Genomic DNA, 14,407 nt, shown 5'->3' with positions numbered 1-14,407 from the left:
AGAAGTAGTATAAAAGCAGCTCATGTATCCGTAGATAGACAAGTACTACCTGTGCGTAGGAAAGTCCTGAGTGGGTTGCCCGTGAGTAACTGCTCTTGACACCAATAGAGAGATTTGCCCTGTCTTTGTGCAGTGAAACGATAATGGGCGAAGTATACCACTCAAGAGTCAACCTAATATCAGAGCTACGGGAGTAGCACCAACACCAAATCAACCCAAAAACTAGTAAACCTCTGTGTAAAGTCTATCAATAACTCTACACACCAGGAAAGATTGCAAGGGTGGACTGCTTGGCAAAGGTTACGCACAAGATCACAGTCTCAGTATCGTACGAAGGTCTTATAAAATCAATGTGCAACTGCAAGTGTAAAAACACCACAGCTACAGGGATTCTAAGGTTTGTAGGGGCTCTGTTTATTGTCCAGTGGACTAAGTGGGACTGTGAATTTCGTCTACAGTAAGACTAATTCGAACGATTGGAGACTATTGCCCTCGACGGACACGAAAACTAAGTCCTCGGCGGACATGAACGCTAAGACCCTCGACGGATCACGAAACAGTAATCAAGACCTCGGCGGCCTACGGACGGATAGTTCTCTAGTTTTGACCTCGACGGTCTCGTATAGTTCAAATCAAATCTTATCGTTTCACTGCTCAAAGACAGGGCAAATCTCTCTATTGGGTGTCAAGAGCAGTTACTCACGGGCAACCCACTCAGGACTTTCCTACGCACGGGTAGTACTTTTTTATCTACGGATACATGAGCTGCTTTTATACTACTTCTACACTAGCTTTGTAATCCTATCTCTACTTGTTTCATCTCTAAAAATAATGCACCGTAGCTACGAATCCATGTGGAATCTTATCGCTAGGGACTGCTACATGTGCAGAATCTTGTCTACGGAGCTTTTCCGTATTCGAATCATATGTTTTGGACCAATCTGGACCGATCTTTATTTTTGTTTCAGCATGTAGAATGGACCTACATAGGCGTACCATATGGTATTTCCTGCCTACGGACCTTATCCTGCATTTCGACGTTATCAAATCATATGGACTTTGTGTGTCCAAGTAGTTCCAGCATATGGATCCAGAGTTCCGAGTCGCCGTAGCACATGAACAGCGTGGACTCCGAGATCCGTTGTTCTTTCCTGCCTGGTTCCTAGGTACTCTATCTGTGATCTGGGATCTGTATCATGTCTTTTTGTCTTTTCCTCAGATCGGGACTCGATCTACGGTCATATCAAATTTCTCCTAGTCTGTGTGGTCCTATGTCCGATTTCTTGTCAACTAAATCCCCCGTAGAAGTAGGTACTCCTAGTATGAAGGTCTTTTGACTTTGTTAAGTTCTGCTACAAACGGTTCTGTGAAGACTACAAGTCTTCTAATAGTACAATCCCTTGATATGCCAGTGCATAGTAGAATGTAGAGAGTAGAACTCGGTGAATTACCGCTTAAGTCCTCTGCTCATAGTGTTCTAGAGGTTTCGAACGGTCATACAGTTTTCTGACACGATCTACGGCTCTCTCTAACTGGTCTAGCTGCGCCTACGGCACATTCTACTAGCGGCACTAGCTTTAACTAGCAATTCGGGCTCACTCTAGTTCTTAATACGATAAATATCGCTCCGTAGCACTGTTTTAAAGTGCAAAAAGAACCTTGTAGCATAGTCAACTAAGTCGCATTAACGATAAGATTTGTTTTGAACTATATGAGACTGTCGAGGTCAAAACTAGAGAACTATCCGTCCGTAGGCTGCCGAGGTCTTGATTACTGTTTCGTGATCTGTCAAGGGTCTTAGCGTTCGTGTCCGCCGAGGACTTAGTTTTCGTGTCCGTCGAGGGCAATAGTCTCCAATCGTTCGAATTAGTCTTACTGTAGACGAAATTCACAGTCCCACTTAGTCCACTGGACAATAAACAGAGCCCCTACAAACCTTAGAATCCCTGTAGCTGTGGTGTTTTTACACTTGCAGTTGCACATTGATTTTATAAGACCTTCGTACGATACTGAGACTGTGATCTTGTGCATAACCTTTGCCAAGCAGTCCACCCTTGCAATCTTTCCTGGTGTGTGGAGTTATTGATAGACTTTACACGGAGGTTTACTAGTTTTTGGGTTGATTTGGTGTTGGTGCTACTCCCATAGCTCTGATATTAGGATGACTCTTGAGTGGTATACTTCGCCCATTACCGGAATTACCAAAAAATAACCTCCACTTATTTATGATTTGATTGTAGCTAAATCAGGTAATAGATACATACAATTGAAAGGTTATTTAATACATGCTGAATAAGTTCGCTCGAATTATTAATTAATATCTACCAAATCAGGACTGGTTTTATGTCGCCTGAACGGAGAAATGATTCATAAAATCTTGGTTGTGCAGAAAAATGATCTGATTAGGTAGAAATCAGTGCCCATTTTGGGTAGACTGAATGCACTGATATCAGTCATCCCAAAAGCGATACTGATTTGGGGGACATCGGCTCAGCTGATGACTGCTCTGAAAGGGAAAAAATCAGCCAGGCTTTCCCTTGATCTGAAAGTGGAATTGATTCTCTTACTTTCAGCTCAATTGATTGGCCGCTCCCGCATTTGCACTCTCATGCAACAGCATTACAACAGCATGAGTGCTCACACACTGTATACAGCTGTAATGCCTGGGACGGTAAATTTTCAGATTGGCCATCGAGAGGGACAGCATTAATTGCAGAATTTCGACCTCCATTTATTCCACATGCCAAAACTACCAAACTCATCCTGAAGCATGCCAAACCGTTACAGGGGGGACTCACCGTATTCAGAATTGTACCCTTCCTCAGCCAAATATTTCAATAACTCATTAAACGCATCCTCGGTCAATAACTGGCCGTCCTCAGGAGGAGTCATCGACTTCGCATAAAATGTATCTTGTGGCATCTCAACCCCAGTAATATCCAACTGTCCAGCCGCTCCTGCCATAACGATGTCGATCCAACTCCTTGCACTCGTGGGGGCCGGTAACACATCGAGAAACGGAGCCACAGTACAATTGTATTCCTCGACTACACTGTAATGACTCCCCAACAACACAACGAGTACTCAGCCTCTTGCACTCCCTTTCAGGGCAAATAGCTCACCGCCAAACGTGTTGTGAGGTGCTAGATCAGTAGCGTAGGTCTGGAACGAGGAGAATGCGTGTGTTGCGTTCATCATGTTCATGTCCCATGCGTATTGGAAGAAAGTTCCAATGGGATGAATGGCATGGGTCTTCATGGTCAAGGAGGTGATGATGCCAAAGGAAGCGGACAAGCCACGGATTGCCTAGTTTATCGTTCTTGATGAGAAGAGTCATCCAGGGAGAGAGAAGTGGGGGAAGACGTACCCAGAACAACTCTGGATGTTGACTATCTACCACTGTCCCATTGGTAAGAACTGCCATTGCAGACTCGACGCGGATGGAAACCCCCACCCTCTAAAACCTAGAAAGAGTCGAAAACAGTCAGAAAGCAGGTGTGCCAATCGAGAAAAAACAGGACTTTACTGGCCAGAATGTCCTCCAAACCCAGCTGAGTCGCCATTGAGGGGTCATATGTTACAATTGATGGATCCTTTTCCTTCTTCATTGGGCCCTGGTCAGATTCTGTGTAGGAAGTTTGGGATGTATAACTGCTTGCAGAACTGCAAGAGGACTTGGAGGCACTGAAGGAGAGATGTTCTCCAGGGGAAAGTTCTTGTGTCAGTGGTGATGGGATTGGGATTCACCACAAGAGAGACTGTTGAGGATTGACTGCTGCTGTCGACTCTACACTCTTTACAGTGCGACCTTGGCTGGACAATTCTGAACTAGGACTGGCAGACTTGAGAACTGTTGTAAGAGATGTTGCAGGTGATGACACCGCTTCCAGGACCATTACACCCATTTTAGGCTCCATAGATTGCACGGCTGTTTTCTCTTTCCCCTTTTTTGGATTTAAGCCTCATCATTGTTGTGGGAACAATTGAACATTGACAATTTGCAAATCGAGGGGGCTGTCATTGTTGTTTGATTGCATCAAGAACTTCCTAAAGACTAGTGGTTGGTTGCCAGAGGAGTGGGTGTGATGAGTAGTATGGCGGAGGCTGGGGGACACTTTATTGGGTTTGTATATGTACAGAAACATGGTTATTCTGCCACTATCAAAGCTGCGGATTGGTGACTCGGGTATTAGGTAGCGAAAGAAGTGTCTTTGGGAACCTTTTTGACAATGTATCTCCTCAAGTTTCCAAACAATCGTGATATTCACCTTCAAGTCATTCTAGAACATCCTGACTATACAAGGAATATTCTGAATCGAGATCCAAAAACGCGTTGAAGGAAGAGGCGCTGGTTAATCAAGAACAATCAGATTACCATCAGTAGCATATCTGGAAGAGATATTTACCTTTCAATCTGCATACTTTCAATGTCGGCTGCAGCGTCACGAAGGATACTGTCTCATCCTACGCACACTTCTGTCTTGACTTCAAGAAATCGGGCACCTGCATTCGTTCGATCAACTGATCCCAGAATTCGGACCAGGGCGTACCTGCTGAATGTTGTTCGAGACCTAATGGGAGACGTTTGTTCAGTGAAGGGTGTAGCGAAAACTAAATTTGTGACACTCACGTTGACAATGTCAGCAGTCTTCTCTTTTTTGCTATGATGTGGGCTGAGTTCGAGACCATAGCCATTGCGTTCTGGAGATCGACGAAGTCCTTATACGATTGATCAGATTTTATCATAGCCAACCATGAAAATCACCATACCAGAATCTCCGCGCCACACAGCTGACTTTGACCCATTGGTAACACATGTGGAAGTAAAGCCATATACCTGTACTGGTCGTGTCTTCACTGAACGGATGACCTTGACCTAGTGTCAATCCGTTACTCCGTAATTCGTAACTCCGGTATGTGTCAGAGGTAATATCAAGACCGGAGACCGCAAGGAAGTAGCCAGGTTTGATGTAGACATTCGAGTGATAGAGATTCAGATGCTCTTGGCTGGTATAGACACCAGCCTCTGACCAAAAGGAATACATTGGTTAGTGAGAGAGAACAGACAGACTGGGGAAAACACATGTACCATCCTTGTCGGAACATATACATACACCCATATGTGATTGATCTCTGTCCATTTCCTCTCCCTCGTAACACCTGCTAGGCATACAGAGACCTCTCTGGAACAACACTATAAGATAGAGAATCACCAATCCCATCATGCACATTGTTGCCAAACTCCACCACTGTGATATAGCAATAACTACAAGTGGAAGAACACCCTCTTGGTATTTGATTGCCAGATATACAGATCCACAAGAAGGTAGGGAGAACCCCAACGAGCTGCATATCGTCAAACGAAAGTGTCAGCAATGAGAGAAGTGCATCTCCAGAGGTGGAATGATGTTCAACGACTGGAGATGATCTGGCATGCTGACAAAGAAGCAGTACACCAACATCAGTAACAACATTGAAATCGAAAGGCAAATGTGAGGAACAAGAACCTCGTAGTGGGAAATGAGAAGAATAGGTGTTGGAAGCTGTACAGGCCTACCCTATACTTGGTCGTTTTTCATGGTGAGCAAAAAATGAACTGAGACGGATTCTGCATCGCTTTGTAATATGGTAGAGGATAGAAGAACGGTACATGTTCTATGATGTATATGCCGAGCACTGGTTAGAAAAGTAAACCTCGGTTAGCGCAAGTGAGAACACGATGGGCAGAAACAAAACAATAGACTGACCATCTGTCTATTGCTGTTCACCTTCAAAGACAGCATGTGTCCCATCCTCTTTAATCTCCGCCTACATCTCTCCCTGGAACCCCAATAAGAGCCAATGCCATGGATGTACGAACCACGTTTGACATACCACCCAAAGATGCCATGGCTGAAGCAGCGATGCTTCCTGGTAATCACATATGTAGGGTTCTCAAAGGTCAAAAAACTCCCTAATGGAAGATGAAGATGACATTTGTTGGCCTCGGGAAGACTGTGGTGGAAAGAAGTGAGGAACTTTGAGCGAGGAAAATGGAACCCAAAGGATGAGGAGCATTGCGGAGTTCATGTGATGGGAGGTAGTGGTCAGAGAGTACAGATTCAGGTAGAGTTGAGATGATCAATGCTTCCTCTAACGTAAAGTAGCTGCTGCATATGTTCTGTAAATGTCGACCCAAAAATTAGCGCTAGAGAACAAACTAATTCAACAAGATACTTACCATCCTCATCGAACCGTAGCTGTATATGACCCATCAAAACTGTTCCATCTTCCTTATACCTCGCAGGCCTCCGACTTCCAACATCCCCCTGACCTAGACTGCCTCCTCCAATCTTTTTCCAAGCACAACCTTCCAGTTGAGCTCCTGGTGAGGTGAAGGATACCCTGACTCGACGCGATAGACGCATGGGCAATGTTCGACCACTGCTGTGCGGACATCCCTGCGTACTATGTGTACCGATATAGCATCAACACAGAATGCCCTCTGAGTTACTGTATGCACCGTGCCTGCAGGAAGCTAGGAAAGATTCCCAAGAAGACAATAATGAAAGGCCCCATATATGATGGATGTGCTAGGATGATGTAGGAAGCAACAGAAATGGAGTGTGCCAGAATCCACGGCTAACATTGATGACATTGAGGATAGCTAGAGAGGAATATTACAGGCCCACCATTTGCTGGGTCTGGAAGAATGATGGGATGCCATCAGTAGGTTCCTTTGTACATGCAACATTGATGGGTGGTGAGCTCTACCAGAAGCAAGTCCTCAGTTAGTATGAAGTATAAATTCAATAAGGGCATACACATACCAGCTCATCAAGAATACCCTAGTGTCTTCCACCTGTTCATAAGTGCAACTGCCTGTCAAAAACCCAAGACTCGAGGACGGAACGATTGCACTCCGCCTCCTATCAGAATCATAATGATGATAGTGGCCACATTGGGAGTATCAAGGACAGTTACTGTGGGGAAGTATCAAGGGGCTTTGAAAGTACGTTGTATGCTTCTATGCAGTGAATCACATCTTGACACCTTTTGGCCTGTATATGAATTGAAATTGGATGGAGGGAATGAGAAGTGCAGCAGAAGCGGATTCTGACTGCTTGAATGTCAGACAAAACGGATTCATTCTGACTTTGTGATGCAGTCGAAATGAATTTGAACTGCGTGGCGGTAGAGATTGAAGGAGGAGTAAGGAGAAGTGGGCAGTTTCGTTATTACGTTGTTATTATAGGGCAGCATCAACGTGACACCTGCTTTATGTGATTTCACGTCAACAGCTTGACAAAAAGAAAGGTTACAGTACTTTATCTCTATTGAGAGTGCCAGGTGGATACAAGAATAAAAGGTCACTATACATGTATGTCAAGAGTACAGCAGACACGACAAATACACAAAAAAAACTAAGACAGATAGCTAGATTACACGGCATGGTCCCACATGGGAACCAGCGCCAGAACTATTAGAGCGAGCTCCATGGGTGTGCAAGTCAGTGGCGGACAGTAGCCAGAGTCACAGTATAATTGCTCCATTTGGCTCCGTTGTCAAGAATTCAAGTCCTGCTGTCAACCTGCTGTTATGATCTGGATACTTGAGGAAATACTGTTGAATCCAGTCATTCTGGTCTGAAGTCATAGTATATCATATATGTATATCTAGGAGTTGAGAGGATACAATATTGTACATAGAAGGGCTTGGGGAATGACTAGCAGCCTGGGGGCACATCTCGCATGACTGGTACGAACTAATTGGGGAGGCGGGGGGCAGGCGGACTGCGACCGGGCCAATGCCTTTCCTGTGTCCGCTACTAATGCTACTGGCTGGACACAAAAATGTAGCTGGGATGAGGTGATAGACCATAGGGAGCATAGCAGCCTGAAATACTACGCTACACAAAATGTAGTGTATAGTACTACAACTTATACTAAAAAATGTACAAAGGGTCGCGGTGTCGAAGATCATCACACTGCAGGTGATCTGGAGTCCTCCTCGTCGTTACTTCTCTCAGTTCATTTCTATCAGCATACTATGTAGTCAACAGAACAACAAATACCTATTCATATATATCTAAGCTTGTTCTATCTCCTATCTCCTATAACTCGAATCAGGAAGACCTGGGCCAGCTAAACATTGACCCAACTGCTGAGAAATGACGGAGGCCTTCTCACACCATGGTTGTCACCATAGTTTCATCAAATGTTCAGCCTTGGAAATCAGTTCAACTTAGGAAAGTTGAGAAAGAGGCATAAAACAAGGACATCATCATATTCACCGATTAATCAAGAAAATTACAAAAACAAGATACATTGCTCAATGATGTCTATGTCTTTCAGCAAATTGTAAGATTTCGAATTTAAATGTTACAATCTGTGCAGTGAAGGCCACTACAGCCAATGTTTCGCTTGGGCGCATCTTGTTTCTGATCCCAAGCAGCAGCTGATATTCTTCACAGCCCTGATAATCACTAAGAGCCGCCAGGTATAGTTGAGGAGTAACCTGTAGGACGGCACTAGAAAATCGCCTTTCTCACGAGTGGCCTGAGTAGCTTCCTCGACGAGGAAGGATTCACACTGGAATTACCAAAAAATAATCTTGACTTATTTGTGAGTTGATTGTAGCTAAATCAAGTAATAGATACATACAATTGAAAGGTTATTTAATACATGCTGAATAAGTTTGCTCGAATTGTTGATTAATATCTACCAAATCAGGACTAGTTTCACGTCGCCCGAAAGGAGAAATGATTGATAAAATATTGGCTGTGTGGAAAGATGATCTGATTATGTAGAAATCAGTGCCCATTTCAGGTAGACTGATTACACTGATATCAGTCATCCCAAAACTGACACTGATTTACAGGACATCGGCTCGGCTGATGACTACCCTGAAAGGGAAAAAATCAGCCGAGCTTTCCCTTGGTCTGAAAGTGGAACTGATTTTCTCACTTTCAGCCCAGTTGATTGGCCGCTCCTGCGTTTGCACTCTGACGCAACAGCATCACAGCAGTGTGAGTGCTTGCACGCGGTTATGGCTGATCATTGCCGTCGACAAAAAGTTTGAATCAAAGGTCAATAACCAACATTAAAATGACTGTCAAAGGAGCTGGAATTTGGACGACAACATCTGTAGGAGGTAACATTTAGCCTGGCAAACCAAAGTATGGAGGCGAGAAGAGGACGTACATAAACCTATTGGCTGCAGCAAGTTGTGCGACGTCAGCCTCAGTGTCCCATCAAGAGAGCACAATTTCCGATAGTTTTCTCGATGCGACAGCAGGGTCAGAAGGTCTGTAAACTGGCAGTGTCTTTTCCCTACTCCCAACCAGCGGGAAGTGAGTTCAGCGTGTTTGTTGGGGTATTTCTGGCTGTAGGCATGGAGTTTATCTCCTGATGCTGTTGACGCTGTTGATGCTTTGACAGTGAGTGCATCTATTGTTATTTCCTATTTGTATCCTTGCTAATCATCTTAGAATTTCCTGGCTCCTATCACCACTTGGAGGTGTAGTTTATCAAGTTGCCATCTTGCAGCAGCGTAAATTAGTGGATGGATTTTTGTGGTTTGAAGATGATAAGAATTTGCTGACCTCGATAGCGATAAGCGAACTTGACGTGGTGGACGCTGGACCACACTTCGTTGAGAAGGATTATAAAGTGTACAGTACATTGTTCTATACTAACTTATACTTTACAAGGGTGAGCTTTCAGCCGTCATCGTCACTTTCAATCAATCCTGACAGGCTGTTTTGGAATGTGCACCGAAGGCCAATATGCCCCGGCCAATAAAAGTGTGCCTCCCCACTCACTTCCAAACCCAAGTGCTCGGCTACCCTCAAGGTCGCGTCTCGCAGCGTGAAGTCAGCAATTGGACCAAAGACAATATCTTTCTGGCAATCAGGTTGAGGACACCGTAAAGGTTCCCTGTCATAATCACCCTTAATACAGTCATGCTGCCAGTTCCAAATACATTTGGAACAGAAGCTGTGGCCACAGTCCAATCTAAGGAAGGGTCAACAAGTATGCAGAATACATGGATTTGGTCCTCACATTCGCAGCTCATTAAAAAATTTCTTGCACTGCGGACAAGAGTACTTGGCTTTCAGGCTCTCCATCAGTCGGTCGCAATTCTCCGATTCATGCTTGGATTCCTACAAACGGTCATTCAGTTATATCCGAAGTGTAGGCCAAATGTACGAACCTGAAGATCCATGCTTAAGGTGGTCATTTCTTTCAACTTTCAAAGCAGGCTTAACTCTTCGAGGTCTTTGACGTGGCCAACAACCATGCTCTTCAGCGCTTTGAAGTCCATCCCCAAATTGTCTTCCTTGTTGGAACTCGGAGGGACTGAATCAATTCCTTTGGCCTTTTCTTTCGATTTTCTAGTGGGTGGGGAGGACAAAAGCTGCTTCCAATCTCGTTTGTCGCGAGTTCGGGGCAGATCTGCGAACGCAGCTGAAAGCGTTGCAGGAGTCTCATTTTTTTTTCCACGAGAGCGGAGTGAATATCTGGGTGTTGGAGGAGTTGTGGAAGAGTCAGGGAATGCAGAGGGATATGGATGAGTTAGCATCCTTGATTGTTCAATTCTCCTTGGAGACCTTTTTCCGGGAGCCATTGGCACTGAAATTATGGGATTGAGTGGGATGAAAAGAGAGGTAAGGACGAGAGAGGCTGAATTTATATTTACATTGAAAGGCTCGAAGGACAAAGACCTCAAAAACAAAGGGGCCAGGTGTTCCAATTGAACGTGTACGGCGGGGTCGGGCACACTCATCTGAACCCGAACGCGAATCTGAATCCAATTATGATACTTTTGATTGACACAATGTGTTCGCCATGCATTGCTGGTACTTGTGGCCAATGACTTAATGAATGATGACCCGTAGGAATATACGGATGGAGAAGCGGGGGTGTCGCATCCAACCACTCTTGAAGGGAATATGCTGCAGACTAAAGGGATGAGATCGTGACATGGCGATGGAAGAGAAGCAAGAGTGAAACAAACTGTTCAACCTTAGTGTTACGATCCGTGCACTTTTCTGGCCACTGAAGTGTGACAGTCCCCCCAATAATTTTTCCAGCAATCCCCCCTCAATTCAGCCATATACACACAGCTGTACAGCCTCGCCGAGCACTCCTTCATTTCCTGAGTACCCCTTATTTCCCGAGTACCCCTTTATTAAATTCCCCAAGAACCCCATGCCAAATGTACACCTCATCTCGGAATACATATAATAGCCCATGTTCATTAAATAAGTATACAAATAAGTATATACATAGTAGACTATATAAACTTTGAGGTTTCTTCTTGAAACCTCAACCTCGATATTTTTAACCACTCTGTAACCCATCCAAGTAGTAATACTCTTACTATTTCAACTCTTTATCTCTGTAGTACAGTGAATATATTCATTGTTACCTACAAACAGCCACCTAGTGTGAATACTGACCAATCCAGCCAGCTTTTGAGCTTGACACCATCCAACAGCCAGCTCTTGAGCTTGACAACAACCTATCCTATCTCTAATTACATACTTTGGCTCCCTGATCACCCCTCGTAAGGTAGAGACTTCAGGTTTCGTTACTGAGTCTTAACACTTAGAACCACTGCACCCAACTAGTGGGGTTTTAAGGCTTATGTGGCAAGCTAAACAATGCGAACAAACAACAAAGGGGGACCACCAAGGTGACAAGATTTACTCGAAAGTAAATACTTACTGGGGAATACTGAGAGGGAGCTTGGGAGTGCTTGAAGCACACTAGAAAAGATACTGAGGGCACTGGAATACTGGAAGGAACACTTGAAAGAACACTTGGGAACACTTGGGAACACTTAGGAACACTTAGGAACACTGGACAGGAGCAATAGCTCACTGGAGAGAGGGGGAAAAGCAGAAAGCACAAGAAACAGAAACACAAACAGAAGGTTTAAAATTACAAGGCTGGGGAAAATAGCTAGATACATGGGGGGTTTATATACTACTGAGCTATCTACATGGGGATAAGACTTAGCCGATAGGAAATAACATGGAATAACCATGGAATGACTGTGGATGGCTATGAAAGCTGTTAAATGACTGTGCAAAGCTGTGGAATAACTGTGCAAGGCTGTGCGAAATAGAAAAGTTGCTCCACTGGCAAGAATTCTAGAATGTACAGGATGCCCAAGATGCCCAGGAATTAATTTCTGGGGGGCATTCCTTGATGCTGAACATGCCCTGGAAAGTGAATGATTCGTGACAAAGAGGGCCTGACGTCGGGAGTGGGATCTCACTCATAGTGAATGATTAACTGGTGGTAGGTGAGCTGAGGTGCAGCTGGTAAACAGGAATGTAAAAGCAGGTCATTTCAAGCACAAGGAAACGACTTGAACAACTCACCTTGGACTAGAGGGGAAGGGCGTAAGCAATAATAAAAGCTCAACATCTACCGAGAGCGGTAATGCAACTTAGTTGACTATGCTACAAGGTTCTTTTTGCACTTTAGAACAGTGCTACGGAGCGATATTTATCGTATTAAGAACTAGAGTGAGCCCAAATTGCTAGTTAAAGCTAGTGCCGCTAGTAGAATGTGCCGTCGGCGCAGCTAGACCAGTTAGAGAGAGCCGTAGATCGTGTCAGAAAACTGTATGACCGTTCGAAACCTGTAGAACACTATGAGCAGAGGACTTAAGCGGTAATTCACCAAGTTCTACTCTCTACATTCTACTATGCACTGGCATATCAAGGGATTGTACTATTAGAAGACTTGTAGTCTTCACAGAACCGTTCGTAGCAGAACTTAACAAAGTCAAAAGACCTTCATACTAGGAGTACCTACTTCTACGGGGGATTTAGTTGACAAGAAATCGGACATAGGACCACACAGACTAGGAGAAATTTGATATGACCGTAGATCGAGTCCCGATCTGAGGAAAAGACAAAAAGACATGATACAGATCCCAGATCACAGATAGAGTACCTAGGAACCAGGCAGGAATGAACAACGGATCTTGGAGTCCGCACTGTTCATGTGCTATGGCGATTCGGAACTCTGGATCCATATGCTGGAACTACTTGGACTCACAAAGTCCATATGATTTGATAACGACGAAATGCAGGATAAGGTCCATAGGCAGGAAATACCATATGGTATGCCTATGTAGGTCCATTCTACATGCTGAAACGAGAATGAAGATCGGTCCAGATTGGTCCAAAACATATGATTCGAATACGGAAAAGCTCCGTAGACAAGATTCTGCACATGTAGCAGTCCCTAGCGATAAGACTCCGCATGGATTTGTAGCTACGGTGCATTATTTTTAGAGATAGAACAAGTAGAGATAGGATTACAAAGCTAGCGTAGAAGTAGTATAAAAGCAGCTCATGTATCCGTAGAAAAAAAAGTACTACCCGTGCATAGGAAAGTCCTGAGTGGGTTGCCCGTGAGTAACTGCTCTTGACACCAATAGAGAGATTTGCCCTGTCTTTGAGCAGTGAAACGATAAGATTTGATTTGAACTATACGAGACCGTCGAGGTCAAAACTAGAGAACTATCCGTCCGTAGGCCGCCGAGGTCTTGATTACTGTTTCGTGATCCGTCGAGGGTCTTAGCGTTCGTGTCCGCCGAGGACTTAGTTTTCGTGTCCGTCGAGGGCAATAGTCTCCAATCGTTCGAATTAGTCTTACCGTAGACGAAATTCATAGTCCCACTTAGTCCACTGGACAATAAACAGAGCCCCGACAAACCTTAGAATCCCGTAGCTGTGGTGTTTTCACACTTGCAGTTACACATGGATTTCATAAAACCTTCATACGATATTGAGACTGTGATCTTGTGCGTAACCTTTGCCAAGCAGTCCACCCTTGCAATCTTTCCTGGTGTGTAGAGTTATTGATAGACTTTACACAGAGGTTTACTAGTTTTTGGATTGATTTGGTGTTGGTGCTACTCCCGTAGCTATGATATTAGGCTGACTCTTGAGTAGTTTTCTTCGCCCATTATCTGGTGACCACTGCAGGGGGTGGAAATAAGATTACATTCAGTATCAAACGAAATATTGTGAAATTCCGGTAGTTTTAGCCCTACGGCGAGAACTACAAAAACAACGAAAACCAAAAGAACTTCTCTCAGAAAGATTAGTTCACAGCGACGTAACACTCGCACTTCACTAGCGGCTGGCAAACAAGTCTTACAGACACATAGTCTTACGGCTTTAGCATCTAGTACCCCAGCTCAAGTACCGAGAGCTGGTCAGTCTTCTCGATCTACGCGCAATTCTACGCAAGGAAGAGAGACTACTCAAGTTATCCCAAACGATTTAAGAAACCCCGGTTTCTCTTTTGACAGAAGTCCGAGAGAAGCTTTCCGAGATACAAGATCTATGCAAGGTCCTAGAAACCAAGCGTTAGAAACCCCATACGAAACCCCAGAG

General features: G+C 44.4%; 4 protein-coding genes across 4 annotated transcripts; all 4 read right to left on the bottom strand.

The window, feature by feature from the left end:
- Nucleotides 1–2,781: 2,781 nt before the first annotated feature.
- Nucleotides 2,782–3,905, bottom strand: E1B28_007810 (uncharacterized protein; the record flags this gene model as incomplete). Its single annotated transcript, XM_043152587.1, has 5 exons — nt 2,782–3,047; nt 3,123–3,306; nt 3,368–3,457; nt 3,522–3,684; nt 3,748–3,905. 5 exons carry the CDS (start codon nt 3,903–3,905, stop codon nt 2,782–2,784), a joined length of 861 nt encoding a protein of 286 aa, XP_043010673.1.
- A 559-nt stretch (nt 3,906–4,464) lies between these two features.
- E1B28_007809 (uncharacterized protein) lies at nt 4,465–5,231 on the bottom strand (the record flags this gene model as incomplete). The annotated part of the gene is made up of 6 exons (XM_043152586.1): nt 4,465–4,503; nt 4,551–4,571; nt 4,631–4,719; nt 4,771–4,791; nt 4,838–5,026; nt 5,090–5,231. The coding sequence occupies 6 exons, from the start codon at nt 5,229–5,231 to the stop codon at nt 4,465–4,467; spliced, it is 501 nt and encodes a 166-aa protein (XP_043010672.1).
- An 870-nt stretch (nt 5,232–6,101) lies between these two features.
- On the bottom strand, nt 6,102–6,407 carry E1B28_007808 (uncharacterized protein; the record flags this gene model as incomplete). The annotated part of the gene is made up of 2 exons (XM_043152585.1): nt 6,102–6,160; nt 6,221–6,407. 2 exons carry the CDS (start codon nt 6,405–6,407, stop codon nt 6,102–6,104), a joined length of 246 nt encoding a protein of 81 aa, XP_043010671.1.
- Nucleotides 6,408–10,233: 3,826 nt separating this feature from the next.
- E1B28_007807 (uncharacterized protein) lies at nt 10,234–10,563 on the bottom strand (the record flags this gene model as incomplete). Its single annotated transcript, XM_043152584.1, has 1 exon — nt 10,234–10,563. The coding sequence occupies one exon, from the start codon at nt 10,561–10,563 to the stop codon at nt 10,234–10,236; it is 330 nt and encodes a 109-aa protein (XP_043010670.1).
- Nucleotides 10,564–14,407: the final 3,844 nt, after the last annotated feature.

This window comes from Marasmius oreades, chromosome 4 (genome assembly GCF_018924745.1).
Source record: "Marasmius oreades isolate 03SP1 chromosome 4, whole genome shotgun sequence".
Classification (NCBI taxonomy): domain Eukaryota; kingdom Fungi; phylum Basidiomycota; class Agaricomycetes; order Agaricales; family Marasmiaceae; genus Marasmius; species Marasmius oreades.
This window is presented reverse-complemented; position numbering and strand designations above follow the sequence as displayed.